General features: G+C 46.8%; 3 protein-coding genes across 4 annotated transcripts in view; 1 reads left to right on the top strand and 2 right to left on the bottom strand.

Moving 5' to 3' along the window:
• Positions 1-3,405, bottom strand: part of strn4 (striatin, calmodulin binding protein 4) — a 27,166-nt gene extending 23,761 nt beyond the window's left edge. For both annotated transcript variants that reach the window (XM_080844739.1, XM_080844738.1), the window contains exon 1: positions 2,933-3,405. In XM_080844739.1, coding sequence (XP_080700865.1) covers positions 2,933-3,211 — 279 coding nt within the window. In that variant the 5' untranslated portion in view covers positions 3,212-3,405. The remainder of the gene's footprint in view (positions 1-2,932) is intronic.
• A 1,858-nt stretch (positions 3,406-5,263) lies between these two features.
• Positions 5,264-7,653, top strand: fkrp (fukutin related protein; the record flags this gene model as incomplete). Its single annotated transcript, XM_080845299.1, has 2 exons — positions 5,264-5,830; positions 6,467-7,653. 2 exons carry the CDS (start codon positions 5,264-5,266, stop codon positions 7,556-7,558), a joined length of 1,659 nt encoding a protein of 552 aa, XP_080701425.1. The 3' UTR covers positions 7,559-7,653.
• Positions 7,654-13,859: 6,206 nt separating this feature from the next.
• The window catches only part of slc1a5 (solute carrier family 1 member 5), a 16,045-nt gene continuing 12,404 nt past the window's right edge, over positions 13,860-17,500 (bottom strand). The window contains exon 8 of the mRNA XM_080845365.1: positions 13,860-17,164. Within this exon, the coding sequence (XP_080701491.1) occupies positions 16,924-17,164 (241 nt within the window). The 3' untranslated portion in view covers positions 13,860-16,923. The remainder of the gene's footprint in view (positions 17,165-17,500) is intronic.

Below are 17,500 nucleotides of genomic sequence, written 5' to 3' on the forward strand. Positions count from 1 at the left end.
CCCCTTGGAGAAGAGAGTGTAGAAAAGGAGGAGAAGAGAAGAGAAGAGAAGAGAAGAGAAGAGAAGAGAAGAGAAGAGAAGAGAAGAGAAGAGAAGAGGAGAGAAGAGAAGAGGAGAAGACAGAGGAGAAGGAAGGAGAGGAGAAGAAGAAGAGGAGAGGAGAAGACAGAAGAGAAGAGAAGAGGAGAGGAGAAGACAGAGGAGAAGGAAGGAGAGAAGAAGAAGAGATAGAAAGGAGAAGAACTGACGAGCGGCAAAGCAACGGTGGAGAAGAATCAAGGGAAGAAGGGATAAAAAACAGATAGAAGAAAGGAAAGAACGAGAGAATACAAACCGAAGAGAGGGAAAAGAACCGAAGGGAGACGAGGACAAGCCTCAGATGAAAGAGTGAATAGATGAGAAGATGAGAAGAGAGGAATAGAATGAAAGAGAGGAATAGAAGAAGAAGAGAAGAATAGAATGAGAAGAGAGGAATATAAGAAGAGAAGAATAGAATGAGAAGAGAAGAAAAGAATGAGAAGAGAGGAATAGAAGAAGATGAGAAGAGAGGAATATAAGAAGATCTGAAGAGAAGAGAAGAATAGAAGAAGGAAAGAAGAGTAGAATAGAATGAGAATAGAGGAATAGAAGAAGGAGAGAAGAGAAGAATAGAATGAAAGAGATAGAAGAAGGAGAGAAGAGAAGAATAGAATGAAATAGAGGAATAGAAGAAGGAGAGAAGAGAAGAATAGAATGAAAGAGATCAATAGAAGAAGGAGAGAAGAGAAGAATAGAATGAAATAGAGGAATAGAAGAAGGAGAGAAGAGAAGAATAGAAAGAATGAAGCAAAGCCAACAGGAGCAAAGGAGGGGGAGGAAGAGGAGGATGAAGAGGAAGAGGACCGGACAGGCAGGTTCTGTCCTCTGCTGGCGGACACAAGGGGCCCTGTAAGGACAGGTGTCACTCTTTAACACACACACACACACACACACACACTAACACACACACACACACACACACAAACACACACACACACACACACACACACACACACACAAAATACAACCACTTCAGGATGGCACTCATCTTTCAACATTCTATTATTAGCCCCTCTGTAGAGCTCAAAACACAAGCGCGCATGTGTGTGTGTGTGTGTGTGTGTCTGTGTGTGTGTGTGTGTGTGTGTGTGTGTGTGTGTGTGTGTGTGTGTGTGTGTGTGAGCATGCGTGTAAGTGGCAGAGCACATGTGCATGTGTTAGAGCGAGCGAGCAGCGAGCAGGGTAGGGCACGTGTGTGCCCACATATGACTCCTTAACCATACCACCGCCAGCAATGAACGAATGAAAAAACGAACCAACGAAACCAACGCTCAAACTAGCAGGACACTACAGCCCCCCGAGGCCCCCGCACACATTTCCGCTGGCACCGAGAGCCTGGCACTGACAGCCTGGCACCGAGGCTGGGATGCCAACGCAGCCCGCCTCCTGCTCTGTGGGCAGCCGTGGGGGGGCGCTATCTGGCATCTCCTCTTACATAACCCAGACTGCCACCTCCAGCAGGGTACCCTAATTGTTCTCGCTCTCCCTTGCTCAGGTTCCACTGTTGGTCCCGTCCGGTGTGGTTAAGTGGGCCAGCACCGAGTGGAAGTTCAAGAGCGATAATGGGACTCTGATCCGATGCCAACATGGACTTGCCTGTCTCTTTCCAAAACCAGCAGAGGTTATATTTAGGCTATACAAAGTGAATTGAACACATAATTAGTGATTTTCACAACATAACTATTATAAATAATACTATTGCTTTTATTATTTTTATAATCACAACCAACAACTTGGCTACACACTGGCGTAGGCCTAATGATTGGTGCACTCCAGAGGAAAAGTAAATGTCACATAGTGGCCTCTGGAGCGTCTATTTTTTACAGTAGGCTACTATATATAAAACGCGACATGTTTTACGAGGGAAAATGTTCTGCCTCTTGGGAGACGTGTGTGTATGTGTGTGTGTTCCCTAGATCAACCGGGGAAATAAAATCACGTTTATAAAACCTTAGAGACTGCATTACGTCACTGCTCCTTTTCGTTCGTGTGGCTCCAGGGTTTACAAACGTATTTTACCGTAGCACAGTAATAGTGGTTGTGGTCACGTGACGTACTGTAATCTGCCACTATCACCAGAGAAATGAAAAATATATATCGATATTTATAGCAGCGTCGCTTCTACAGCTGTATAGCCTGCTTATAAAATATGTACACCAACTTACTTGGCTTTGTGTGCGCACACAGATGCGCTGCTACACCCATTTTATGTATGTTTACATTCAGGGCTTGACAATTCATTGTGTCCGACCCTCAAGCCCCAGACCGAGGGAAAATATTGCAAGGGAGCAGCTTCACGATAACACACACACAAAAACAAAATCATTTCGGATGCTGCTCTATATTGGGCAATCGATAATCAACAAAAAGGAACTGAATAGTCACTTTCAGAGTAGCCTACATTGAACTGAATTACGATTGATCGCATACAAATTCTCGGATTCTGACCAATATGTGTCAATGGAAGAGCAGAGTGTTGTGGCTGACAAAACATGGGATTTGTAGGATTACGAATAAAAAAAGTAGTCTACTACCATATCTTCCTAATCTGTGATTGCCATACGGCTACTAGTGAGCGATTACAGCGAGAAACTACTAGTGTCCTATACCTTCCAAATGTTTGATCAAAGCCAACTTGTAACAAAAGACACGCTTCATAACCAAAACAGTTAGTTAAACTCAATCTTTCAAGCCAAGCAGCTAATGTTCCTAAAAGCATCGCAATATCCATGACTATTCGGTCAGACGCTAGGCTACATTAAGACGCCAGCGTCAGTACTCAATTTCTATGGAAGTCTCTGTTATTCCTTCTGAAATAGCGGCGACCCTAACCACAGGAATGGCAAGATCTTACCCGGAGTTCGTCCCTCTCGGCTTCCCAGCGATATTTTTCGGCCTGGAAACGTCCCCATTCGAACTGAATGAAATGCAAGATCCCAGGAAGTGATAGGCCTGCTTCTCCGTCCTGCAGTTCCCGCGGCGGTAAGGCTCCTGCCATCGCCCCGGCTGCCGCTGCTGTTGCTGCTGCTGGTCCGAGCACTGCCTTCGGCCCGTTCGGATTGCGCCCCACGCCGCTCCCCCCGGAGTTCTGGTTCGTTCCACCCGCTACTCCGCCGGATCTTTCCGCCTCCATTGTAGCGTTGGAGCCGCCGCCAGCACGGAAGGTGGAAAAATGCAGCGAGAATGATAATAATGCGTTACCCTGTCCCTTTCCACTCACACACACACAGCTTCCTTGCTCTCCTTACTTTCACACTAACCTAGAGATACACTAGACGCGTTCACAGAGAGGAACTGTGCCAAATAGTGAGCGCTACCAATCCTCTCCGTAATGCTGCTGCACTATGAGTGGAAGCTTCCTGCCACATTGTGATCTCACTCCAGTTTCCTGAGTGCTCGTATCCGAAGCGAAACAAACGAGGATTCTCCTGTATGCTGACTGCCTGACTGACCAGAGAAGAGGACGGAGGAAAACAAAAGCCGGCATCACCTGTTCCCTTCATTCGATTTTATATAAATGACATTTTGTAGAAACAAAAGGATTACACAAAGCGTGTTGACAGTAATCTTAATCTCTGCATGTACTAGCCTAATGTAACTGCCCGGATTGCCCTAAAATGCCATCAACAATTTTAACACGCGATCGTTTTATTGATCGACAGAACAGCTCATGCTTAATAAAGCCACGCCGAACGGCTAGTAGCAGCTATGTCTATTGCTCGTAGACTACGGCCCTCGTCTCTAAGGAACTGCAGGTAGGCACTGGCAGTGTTGCCCATTTTGAGAAACTGTAGCCGGCGGTCACCTGTCCTAACGGGTCGCACTGGCCGTCCCCTTATTTGTCTATCCGCTGTTTGCACTGCGTGGGGAGGAACACTATACAAAACAAATTTACGACTCAATGCATGGCAGCTAAAATTAGATGCTGATTCAAGATGACATTACCCACACGGGTAAACTGTAACGGACGTCTCTGAGGTTGAAAAAGCCATAGCTGGGGGCAAAGCCAGAGTTAACTGCTATTGAACAAGGGCTGTCCCACTTAAGCAAGAATGCCATAGAGCTGTGCCTGAATGTGGAGCATTCTTACTTGGCCAATTGCCTGCTTGAATCAGTCGGTACATTTTTTTCTCCTGTTATGTTTTCTGGGTCATCTTGTTAAAAACGAACTCCAGCTACAAACACCGTTGGAGAAATTCACAACGAAATGTTGTGCAACATTTAGACTTTAAATGGATGACAAGAATGTAATCAGTATTTCCAGAGAAGCAGAAAGTAATGCTCTTCAGTCCTAAGCATCTGATGTGTCACAGCTCTTAGACATGTTTGAATACTGTAGAAGTTTGACTTCTATGTAGGCTAAGTATCCTCAGTATTAGCAGCACATACATAATATGCAGAGTGTGTGTGTGTTTGTGTGTTCCAGGTATGCTTTGTGCAACATAATACCAGCCAGAGGTCACACTCCACAGTGACAGAATTCGGAGTCTTACCACACACACACACACCTACTGCCTGCAGGCTCCAGAACTTTCCCCTTGATGAGAGAAGCCGGTCGAACCACAGGCACCCTGACAGGAGGCACACTAGCCCTCGCCCGTCAGTTCTTATGAAAGCTGCTCCTCTTTGATGATGCTGGAGACTGCTGACATTTTAAATAGGCGAAAGGAGGTCTGTATGAAAGGTGCCGGACACTGACAATGCCACAACAAGAAACAACAAGACAGGAAGCCATCATGGACTGGGTTACTGAAGTGTAAAGCTTTTGAGCTGACGGCCTCTCCCCACTGTCCCACACACACACGTAGCCTATAGACAAGGAAGACCCGGACGTCATGGATTTGGAGTGGGCATCAGACGCACTCTGACCCCAACAGAACATCACCGGCACTCTTTCGGACCGCCCGGCCTGCCCCCACTGTCCCACACACACGTAGCCTAGACAAGGAAGACCCGGACGTCATGGATTTGGAGTGGGCATCAGACGCACTCTGACCCCCCCAACAGAACATCACCGGCACTCTTTCGGAACCGCCCGTTCCGACGTTCAAAAAAGAACAAGAAATCCCACACCAGGGACAAGCTATGGAGGTCTTCCGTTCGTGAGAGACGCTCTAGAATGCGCATAATACATTCCGGAATATTGCTTCACATCGGAGGCATTCCAGCGCCAGTGTAAGTCGCCATGCGGGTGAGCTTCTGCCAGGCGCTGCTGGCCGGCGCCATCGTGATCAACCTGCTCATCCTCTACTACGTGTCTCGCGCCCAACAGCAGATGATGGAGCGCCGGCGGGACCAGGGCAAGGGCTCCAAGAAGGCCAGCCTGTCCGGCCCGGGAGGAGGCCTCGGCGCTGGGGTGGGACCGGCAGCAGGAGGGCTGGGCGGTGGCGGCGGTGGTGGTGGTGGTGGTGGAGCTAACGTGGCAGGGGGGGTCCCTGGGGTGAAGCCCGAGGTGGGGGGTCGAGGTGGCGGCCCCCGCGTCACGGTGCTCGTGAGGGAGTTTGAGGACTTTGAGAACTACGTCGGTGAGGTGGCGCGATCCTTCCTACGCCAGCGGCCGGACCTGCCCTTCCTGGCGGTGGCCGACACGCTGCCCTACCCGCCCCTGGCGCTGCCAGAGGGGGGCGCTAGACTCCTCGTGCTGGCCCCCAGCCCCGAGCTGCCCCCCCAGGCCAACCGACCGGAGTTCCACGTGCAGACGGAGTTCGTGCTGCTGGTGCCCGATGGAGTGGAGCTGGAGCACGGACGACAGGTGGAGCACACTGCTTTTGGGTTCTAACTGTCTTTGGGTTCTCACTGCCTTTGGGTTCTAACTGTCTTTGGGTTCTCTCTGCTTTGGGGTTCTCACTGCCTCTGGGTTCTCACTGTGTGCTGGTTAGCATAACTGGAGCTAAAGAGGATTTGATGGGCTATAGAGCAGTACAATGAACTCTGCTTAGTATTTACTCCTAACAAGACAATACTTTCATTGTCCCCTCCTCTACTCCCCTTTTTTCATTCCTCCATCTCTCCTGCCCCCTTTCTTCTCCTTTCCTTCTCCCCCTTATTCTCCCCTTTTCCTGTCCTCTGCTCTCCTCCAATCTCTCCTCCCCCCTCATCTCCTCATCTCCCTCTCCTTTCCTCATCCTCCTCTCCTCTCCCCTCGTCACCTCATCTCCCCCTCCTCTCCTTTCCTCTCTCCTCCTCTCCTCCTCTCCTTTCCTCTCTCCTCCTCTCCTCTCCTCCCCCTTCCTTTCCTCTCCCCTCGTCACCTCATCTCCCCCTCCTCTCCTTTCCTCTCTCCTTTCCTCTCCTCTCCTTTCTCCTCTCCTCTCCTTTCCTCTCTCCTCCTCCTCTCCTGTCCTCTCCTCTCCTCTCTCTCGCCTCCTCTCCTCTCCCCGTCTCTCAGGTGGAGCATCTGATCCGTGAGCTGGAGGGCGAGGGTGGCGGGGCGGTGCGTCTGGTGGCGGCCCCCGTGCTGACGCGCTCCTCCGTGCAGTGCCTGCACCTGCGCGTGAGCCTGCGCGAGTGGACGGCCACGTACACGCCGGCGGCCTCGGGCAGCAGCGGGAGCGTGTGCGCGGCGCTGTCGGGCGACGCCGTGGTGCTCCTGCGCGCCGAGGACCTCTTCAACCTCTCCACGCCGCTGGGGCGCCCGCAGCTCGCCTCGCTCTTCGTGCAGACGGCGCTCCGCGGCTGGCGCGTCAAGCTCCTCGAGACGCCCTGCTTCGCCGCCGGCCGACGCCCGCTCTTCAGCTCCGCCCACAACCAGTGGAAGGCGGAGACGCGGCAGAAGGAGGCCACGGCGGCGCTCATGCGCGGCTTCGGCATCAAGCGCCTCCTGCAGGCCGATGGCAAGGAGCAGTGGTTCGGCTGCGGCAAGGAGACGCCGCGCTGCTTCGGCACGGTGCGCGAAGACACGCCCGACTACCTCTACCAGGAGCGCTGGACGCCGCCCTGCTGCCTGCGGGCGCTCCGGGAGACCACCAAGTACGTCATCGGCGTGCTGGAGAGCGCCGGCGTGCGCTACTGGCTGGAGGGGGGCAGTCTGTTGGGCGCGGCCCGCCACCAGGACATCATCCCCTGGGACTACGACGTGGACCTGGGCATCTACCTGGAGGACGTGCCCAACTGCGAGCAGCTGCGCGGGCTGGACTCGGGCTCGCTGGTGGACGCTCACGGCTACGTGTGGGAGCGCGCGGTGGAGGGCGACTTCTTCCGCGTGCAGTACAGCGAGGTGAACCACCTGCACGTGGACCTGTGGCCGTTCTACGCGCGCAGCGGCGTCATGACCAAGGACACGTGGACGGAGCACAAGCAGGACGTGGAGTTCCCCGAGCACTTCCTGCAGCCGCTCGTGCCCATGCCCTTCGCCGGCGTCACCGCCTACGCGCCCAACAACCACCGCGCCTTCCTCGAGCTCAAGTTCGGCCAGGGCGTCGTCGAGAACCCCCAGTACCCCAACCCCGCCCGGAAGAGACTGGACAGGAGCCGCCTCTGAGGAGGGTAACCGTGGTGATGTAGGGGCTAGGAGGCAGGAGGGACACTGTACAGCGCTCTGCTTTTAACCTCATCATGTTTCTGGATGGTTAGGGTCAGGGCCTTTCGGAACCTGGAGGACATTAGGACCGAAAAAATGGAAATTTGGGATTGAGGTTGATCGGATTATGCCTGGGTCCGTGTAGTTGTAATCCCCAAGGTTTAAAGGTTCTTTGTGTGTGTGTGATTTTTTTTCTAATCTGAAAGGACAATACATGCTCAATAATGGTGCTTTGATGAACATGTTTTGGTAGAATCTTTCTAGTCATCCAAATATAGTCAAAACGACACTGACACTACAAGGGAGTTGGAGGTAGAGTGGACTACAGTTGACTGATCGATGTGGTTGGTGGTGGCATTAAAAACGTTTCCGTCTTGGACTGCCACACACTACTAAGGAGATTATGGGGAAACACAAATGTATGATCTTAATTCGGAAATGCATTGCCCAATAAGCCTGATTCAGGCCACCTAAGGGAGTGATTCAAGAAACAAGGAACTGAAAATTGCTTTTAAAACACTGGGTTTAATATTTTATGTTTTTATTTTTTTGTGTTCGGTTTGCCATACCAATTAGCAGCTGAGTGTGAAGCAGATCTGACCAGATTCATCTTCTCTCATCAGCTCCTCTCTCAGACTCACCTTTGGCCTGGACTACTGACTGAATGAATGAGTGAGTGAGTGAGTGAGTGAGTGTGTGTGTATGAGTGAATGAATGAATGAGTGAGTGAGTGAGTGAGTGAGTGTGTGTGTATGAGTGAATGAATGAATGAATGAGTGAGTGAGTGTGTATGAGTGAGTGAGTGGGAATGAATGAGTGAGTGAGTGAGTGTGTATGAGTGAGTGAGTGAGTGAGTGGGAATGAATGAGTGAGTGAGTGAGTGAGTGTGTATGAGTGAGTGAGTGGGAATGAATGAATGAGTGAGTGAGTGAATGAATGAATGAGTGTAAACAAATGAGTGAGTGTGAATTAATAAGTGAGTGAGTGTGAATGAATAAGTGAGTGAGTGTGAGTGAATGAGTGAGTGAATTAATGAATGAGTGAGTGAGTGAGTGTGAATGAATGAGTCAGTGAGTGTGGATGAATAAGTGAATGAGTGTGAATGAATGAGTGGCTGAGTGTGTGTTAGTGAGTGAATGAATGAGTGAGTGAGTGTGTATGAGTGAGTGAGTGAGTGTGGACTGAGTGTTGCACAAATTCACTTTTATTAACAAATTTGACTTTAGTTTGCACTGATTGTCTGTGTCGTTATGATGATATTGTTTTGTTTATTTGTTGCTTTTATTGTTGTTTTCTCAAAACGAGTTGAGTGTCAGTGCCAGTGCACATGATCCCTGCATGCCACTGCTGTTCTCACCCCCCTGAGTCCTGGACTGGATGGATTTCTGTAAAACAACGAAGGCAAAGAACTCCAGCAGGTGTGACGTGATGAATACACTCCAGTAGGCGTGACGTGATGGATACACTCTAGAACAGGGGTCTCAAACTCAAATTACCCGGGTGGCCGATGAGCATCCAGTCTGGTCATTGGGGGGCCAGACTTTTACGGTAAATGTTGGGATGGCCCATATAAATCAATGTAGCTCTTTTTTTTTTTTTTTTAAATCAATGGAACTTTGCGGGCCGGATAAAATAGCTTGGGGGGCCGGAATTGGCCCGCGGGCCTGAGTTTGAGACCCCTGCTCTGGAAGGTGTGACGGGATGGATACACTCTAGAATGTGTGACGTGACAGGTGCAGCAGCTCTGAACAAAGTCTACCTTCAACACAATACACAACACTATCTTACAGACCCACATACACACAGATAAATGTGCATTTCTGTGGGAATGTGTCTCAGTAAGCCATCAAGCCATGTTAAGATTCAGCACCCAGCAAAGGGAGTGGTGTTCTTAAGAAGCATTTCGCTACCTCAGAATAATAAGGTTCTATCTGCGTTCAGGTCAGTTTTGAGATATTGAGGTTTAAAGTTTTAGCATTGCATTTACCAAAACTGACAAATGGGGCACATTTTTCAGAATAAAACACTCAATTTTTTTTTTATTTTTTTTAAACACCTTAAATAATGTTCATAAATTATGCCAGAATAGGAATATGTAAATAACTCAATTTTGACAAAAATGTCAGATAGAACCTTATTATTCTAGGGTAGCGATTTGTGGCGTATGATATGAGAGAACTGTATTATGCATCTGTTATATCATGTATTCACCTGCACACATACACTCACTTACAATCGACACTCACACTCATTTACATCATACACACACTCACTCGCACACACACAAACGCACATTTTCTCACATACGCACTCATGCACACTCACTCACATACGCACACACACTTGACCCTTTACAGGATTGACTCTGCCTTTACCCCCAAAAATAAAATAAAATTCTCTTATGAATCTGTGCTACTGTGAATTGATGGTTTTCTGTTTTTTGTCATCAAAGATATAAGCAACAGCCTAAACAGATATGTGTATGTGTACACAGGCATTTGTATAGGCAGTATGCTATCAAATGTTATGGAGTAAGTGCTATACACAGACTGTCAAATCCAAATACAGCCGCGGAAAAAATTAAGAGACCACTTCAAAATTATCAGTTTCTCTGGTTTTACTATTTATTGGTATGTGTTAAAGTAAAATGTACATTTTAGTTTATTCTATAACCTACTGGCAACATTCCTACCAAATTTCAAATAAAAATATTGTCATTTAGATCATTTATTTGCAGAAAAATGACAATTGGTCAAAATAGCAATAAAGATGCAGTGTCTTCAGATCTCGAATAATGCAAAGAAAACAAGCTCATATTCATTTTTAAACTACACAATACTAATGCTTTAACTTAGGAAGAGTTCAGAAATCAATATTTGGTGGAATAACCTTGATTTAAAATCACAACTTTCATGTGTCTTGGCATGCTCTCCACCAGTCTTTCACATTGCCGTTGGGTGACTTTATGCTACTCCTGGCGCAAGAATTCAAGCAGCTCGGCTTCTTTTCATGGCTTGTGACCATCCATCTTCCTCTTGATCACATTTCAGAGTTTTTTTTTATGGGATTCAGGTCCCGAAATTGGGCTGGCCATGACAGGGTCCTGATCTGGTGATACTCCATCCACACCTTTACTGGCCTGGCTGTGTGGCATGGAGCATTGCCCTGCTGGAAAAAACACTTCTCAGAGTTGGGGAACATTGTCAGAGCAAAAGGAAGCAAGTTTTTCTTCCGGGACAACGTTGTACTTTGCCTGGCTGAGGTTTGTAAAAGACCTTAAGGATTGAACCAAAGCCGACTGGAGGGTCTCCTAGTTCCTCTTCTCTGATGAGTCCAATTTCACAGTAGGTGCAAGACTCTGTGGCTTGTAGGCCTCTCCAGGACTCCGTCTAACCATCAGACGACCATGTGTTGGGCAAAGCTGAAAATTGGACTCATCAGAGAAGACGAACTAGGAGACCCTCCAGTCCGCTTTGGTTCAATCCTTATGGTCTTTTACAAACCTCAGCCAGGCAAAGTACAACGTTGTCCCGGAAGAAAAACTTGCTTCCTTTTGCTCTGACAATGTTCCCCAACTCTGAGAAGTGTTTTTTCCAGCAGGGCAATGCTCCATGCCACACAGCCAGGCCAGTAAAGGTGTGGATGGAGTATCACCAGATCAGGACCCTGTCATGGCCAGCCCAATTTCGGGACCTGAATCCCATAAAAAAAAACTCTGAAATGTGATCAAGAGGAAGATGGATGGTCACAAGCCATGAAAAGAAGCCGAGCTGCTTGAATTCTTGCGCCAGGAGTAGCATAAAGTCACCCAACGGCAATGTGAAAGACTGGTGGAGAGCATGCCAAGACACATGAAAGTTGTGATTTTAAATCAAGGTTATTCCACCAAATATTGATTTCTGAACTCTTCCTAAGTTAAAGCATTAGTATTGTGTAGTTTAAAAATGAATATGAGCTTGTTTTCTTTGCATTATTCGAGATCTGAAGACACTGCATCTTTATTGCTATTTTGACCAATTGTCATTTTTCTGCAAATAAATGATCTAAATGACAATATTTTTATTTGAAATTTGGTAGGAATGTTGCCAGTAGGTTATAGAATAAAACTAAAATGTACATTTTACTTTAACACATACCAATAAATAGTAAAACCAGAGAAACTGATAATTTTGAAGTGGTCTCTTAATTTTTTCCGCGGCTGTAGGTATGTGTTGACCGCAACTGCAATGTTTCACCACTAGGGGGAGAAGTTGTCAAGCAGGTTGTTTGTACAGCGTGAAAGTGAAGGCTTCCAAAAACTTCCCTCAGGCTTTGGGTTGCCTTCTGTCCAAATGCTTCCAACCAGCCATTAAAATCCCCCCCAAGCTTATTATGTAATTATGTGAATAATTTAGGATTTGGAATCAAATCTGGGCCACATGCTCTGGTAAAAGTGGTTAATATAATATATGAACCACTTATATATAATTATATTTTGCTTTGCATGCATTTTTACTATCCTTGGAGTCACTCTAACTGACATGCAGGCCACGTTCAGGCCAGTTGAACCAGGGGTAGGCTTCACTGTCACACTGCTTCACTGTCACACTGCTCTCCACGTTCTCTTGTACGTTGAAGCATGCCATTTTCAGTACCGAAACGTATTTCCACTCATTTTTTATTGACAATGAAGATCAGTAATAAAGTTATCAGTAAAGGAAAGGAGAGAAATCAGTAGCAACTCTCATAGCAGCTGAAAGTGGAAGATCTGTGTCTTATGTGGCCTGCAGGACCAAGTCTTTGCCTTATATAAGTAAGTAAGTAAGTAAAGTTTATTTATAAAGCACATTTAAACGCAGCTTGCACTGACCAAAGTGCTGTACATAGTGCATTAGATATTGAAGGAATAATAAAATAAGACCAGATATGTATAATTTGAATTTCAGAGTATAGCCCAAGTTTGTTGAACTGACGGAATGCATTGTTTTGTAATCTTGTATATGTACACACGTGTGATTATCATAGTCACACATCTCAGCGGTTTAGCAGGACCATGTGGCTCCCACTCGTGTGTTTGGTAAGTGTGTAAGAGGGTAACCCATGGTTACTAGCCTGACAGGTGCCATCCCAACAGTCCACTGCCTGCCTTCTCAGTAGAAATCCAACTGAAAACTGACCTGAGAAAGTCAGCACTGGACTATATAATGAGTCCGTTTGAAACAGAAGGTCGCAGCCTTGTTGCTGTACTAGACAGGTGTATCATAAGGCTTAATACAGCAGACAGGTGTATCAGAAGGCTTAATACGGTAGACAGGTGTATCAGAAGGCTTAATAAGGCAGACAGGTGTATCATAAGGCTTAATAAGGTAGACAGGTGTATCATAAGGCTTAATACGGCAGGTAGACCCAGTGGGTCCGTTCAAACCAGAAGGATGCTGCCTTGATGCCTCACTGTCGTGTTAGACACCCCACTGAGACAGCATGTTACCGTTTGACAGGGACCCAGGAAAGGTGAAGGGACCCAGTGACCACAGGAGAGATGCAGTTAGGAAACGCTGTAGAGGAATCCACAAGTAAATATCACATGGGTATCAGTGCAGCCGGGGATAGGTGATCGGTTTGGCTTTACACTGCCTACAAACACTTTGATTGATTGATTGATTGCTTATTGGGTCTGCAGACCAGGGTTAGGCTTTTTATTATTATTAATAATCAAACAATAATAATAATAATACAAATTATGTATTTAAATGTATTAGCCTACTATGCAGCACTTAATACAATAGTTTTGTAACAAAGGGCTTTTATTTTTAGGCAAATGAAAATGAGCTCTTCTGCATTTGGAGCTGATGTGCATTGGTGTGTATGTAGCTCATTAACAACTTAGATCAGACCTGGGCAAAGTGCGGCCCCAGGGCCATTTGTGGCCCCTTGGCTGTCCCTGACCGGCCCTCGGAGGTCAATGGTAAATTACAAATCAAACGTTAAATGATAAAAATTGATATTACAAATCATTTGTATACTTATACTATTGCATTGGAAGCTTGCTCTCGTGAGTGTGTGTGTGTGTGTGCTATATGTATTGGTCGTCTGGGCCCACCTTTAATACTGCAAAAACATGCTCATTTTTTCATGCTGAATGGAGTTCAGCCTATTGGTCTGGCCCTCCACAACAGTCCCACTATCTCATGTGGCCCCTTGGGGAAATGATTTGCCCACCCCTGACTTAGATACTGGTTACCCCGCAGAATAATGAAGAAGGAATGAAAACAAGAGGAGAAAGTTCTTCAAAAAAGGGTTCTTTATTACTCCCCAGCCCACGAGGAGGAGGAATACATTCAGAGAGTTCTAAAGCGGCAACAGACTTCTTTGGCTCCGGCAATGATTGACATATCATGACACGACAGGAATCACCACGCAAGTCACCAACACACTGACCATACGACACACATCATCAACACACTGACAATTCCACACACACATCACCAACACACTGACCATACCACACACATCACCTACACACTGACCATACCACACACATCATCAGCACACTGACCATACCACACACATTACCAACACACTGACCATACCACACACATTACCAACACACTGACCATACCATGCACATCAACACACTGACCATACCATGCACACCAACACACTGACCATACCACACACATTACCAACACACTGACCATACCATGCACATCACCAACACACTGACCATACCACACACACATCAACACACTGCCCATACCATACCACACACACACACTGCCCAGAGAGCCCTGGCACAGATGTGTGTGGAGCCGGAGCCCTTTTCTGGGCAGGTAACTCTCTGATGGAACCTCAGGTGAGGAACTTCAGATGGAATGGAAGACAAGAGAGAGAGAGAGAGAAAAAAAAAAAAAACATGACCTCTCTGGTTGCTTGGGACAACCGAATGGTACTAACAGGACAGAGAACCGAGAACACAACAGTCAGCCAAGAACTGAATCAGGGTGTCAGGCCACAGAATTCCACAGGGTCACCGGCAGAACATTCCTGATCCGGCCCACAGGGTTCAACAGGGTCACCGGCAGAACATTCCTGACCTCAGCAATTCAATGGTTTGGTTCTCTCTCTGGTTTGCAGCTGGGGGCCATCCAGATGTGACCAATCGTGACCATCATGTCCACAGAAAAGACACTCTTGCCCAATCTACAGTTTCACCCTGCGGAGATTCCTCCCTCACACCCAGACTGCCTAGAACACCTAAAATGTCACTCCATCCTCCCCTTCAAAGGTTCTGATGAAGCTTACAGCCCCTAGGGTTCTCTCCTCTCCTCTCCACCTCACAGGAAAGCAGATGCCTTTTCATCGGCAGCTCTTCAGTCTGAGTGATCTGGCTATTATTACAGACACTGACTGGACAGAACCAGTCCGACTGATGGGGCTATTTGAACAGACACTGACTAGACAGAAACAGCTTTGGTAAGCTTCTCTGAGGAGATACCTCTACAATCATCTATGTTAGTTGACTTTTGGACAAAAAAAAAGTAGAACAACGCAGAAGTATAAAAAGCTGAAACTGATAAATATATTTTTAAAAAATTGCATAGGTTTTTGACCTCTGACAGACTGAAAACATTAAAATTGGTTAGAATTTACATAAAAAAAAAAACTAAATTATTTAAAATTAATGACAACAGAAGCGTGACAGACCGTAAGTAGTAGAGTACAGCCTGCTTACACGAGGCTGATGCAATTCATTTTCAACGGATGAGAGAAAGATACAACTCATTCCTCTAAAATAGGACCAGGATGACTAAACAACACAAATCTCTCCCCACTGTTCTGACACTACAAAACTGCTGATGAGAAAAAGGTTCAATGAAATGCCCATGGCCATGTAGTCAACAGACTGAAGTATGCAGACCAGGGAAAAGTCTGAAAAGATAAAAGGGAATTTTTCTCCCTCAAAAAAATCACAACACTAGCTTTCCACAATTAACACCGAACCCAGCTGTTCACCATACACTTCTGTTGTCCACAACACAACTGGCAATCATATCTCGATCACATATACGTATATATATATTTTTTTTTTTTCTACGATATCTTTATTTTGTCTGTGCATGGAGGCCCAATAGAGGCTCTGTGACAATCCTTCAAGGAAGTTGCATTGTGGTTGTGCTTTCTATTGGAGGAAGTGGACCAATCGCAAGGCACGACTCAAATATTCAGTGTGCCCATTGGACCAGACGAATGACATTATTTCAAAACTGTGCAAGAACTTCGGACAGGATTGTGCTTCTTCGAAGGGTGAACGGAACTTTTCCCATTTCTGGTGAGGTACGGATCAATCACACAAGCACACACACACACACACCTTCAACCACCCCACAACATGTTCTCAATTCTACTCCATGACTTTGAGTTAGGCTTTTCTGTGCAGGACAGGACAGGACAGGTCAGGACAGGTCAGGTCTCCACATGAGGTCTAAAGGCGTCTAGTGTTGTTGTGGGCTTGTAGGAGCCTCGAGAGAACTTCTTTCCTATTGAGCAGCACAGCAGGGCCTTTGGGAGAGGACTTTTTGGGAGAGGAGTCTTTGGGAGAGGACTTTTTGGGAGAGGAGTCTTTGGGAGAGGAGTCTTTGGGAAAGGTGTCTTCGGGAAAGGAGTTTTTGCGGGGGTCTGGTAGTGAGTGTGCACAGGAGTATGCATTCAACTGTAGGACATGATGGAACAGGAGAATACTTCAATAAAATAACAGTAAAAAACGAATTTCAATTGAAAAAAAAAAAAAAAAAGTAAGGACTGGTGTATCAGCACTTTCACCTCTTGAAGGCTGGGAGCATTTCATGAGCTTTGCATGAATTTGATTAAGATATACAAAAAATGTAAAACAAAACAAAAAACGATAAAAAGAAAGTATATTACAGACATGACACATCTCCAGGCCGCTTAATAAATATATCACATTAAGAGAGTGATATTGTTTTTTTTTCTGTTTTTCTGATTCATCTACTGTGTCCACTTATCACTTATCCAACTTATCGCTCATAGAGAGGAGACAAAGAACTGGTGGCAAGGGGCAGAGATGTATGTATATATGTATGTATCTATGTGTGTGTGTGTGTATGTATGTATGTATGTGTGTGAGTGTGTGTGGGTGCGTATTAAATAGGGAGTAGTCCATGATTTCAGTTGAGGGGGAGAAGAGATGAATGGCCAGCCCCTGTATACCACCTTAGTCTGGGACAGAGCTAAAGAGCGGAGGCTCAGGCTGGCTTTTCAAGCATCTGGATGAGAAGTGAGTGTGTGACCACCGCCATCCAGCAGGGGGCGATACATGACTGGCTCCTCTACATGACTGACTCCTTCTCACAGGGGCGCGGGGCAGAGGGGTCCGAGCAGGCGTCCGCGGGCAGGCCGCGCTTCTCGATGAGGGGCGAGTTCTCAGGCTTGGCGGGGCCGTCGTCCAGACACACCTCCGTCAGCTCGGCCCCCGCGCCCTCCCGGGCCTCGGTGCGGTCCACGAAGTGCTGCAGCAGCGCCGCGCCGAAGGCATCGCCCTCCACGTTCAGAACCGTGCAGGTACGGTCACTACGGGAACCAGAGAAGAGAAGAGAGAGAGAGAAGAGTGAAAGGAAGGAAGAAGAGATAGAGAGGAGAGGTAGAGGTAGAGAAAGAGAGCATGAAGGAAAGAATATAAAAGGGGGGGAAAGAAGAGAAGAGAGAAGAGGAGAGAGAAAGGAAGAAAAGATAGAGAGGAGAGGTAGAGGTAGAGAAAGAGAGCATGAAAGAAAGAATATAAAAACAAGATAGAGACAGAAGAGAAAGAAAGGGAAAGAAAGGACAGTTGAAAATGTCAGTTTAAAAACTCAGTTAAATAGATGTATAATGGCCATCTTGAATTTCAACCCATGACCTCTTCATCAG

This window comes from Sprattus sprattus (genome assembly GCF_963457725.1).
Source record: "Sprattus sprattus genome assembly, chromosome: 9".
Classification (NCBI taxonomy): Eukaryota; Metazoa; Chordata; class Actinopteri; order Clupeiformes; family Clupeidae; genus Sprattus; species Sprattus sprattus.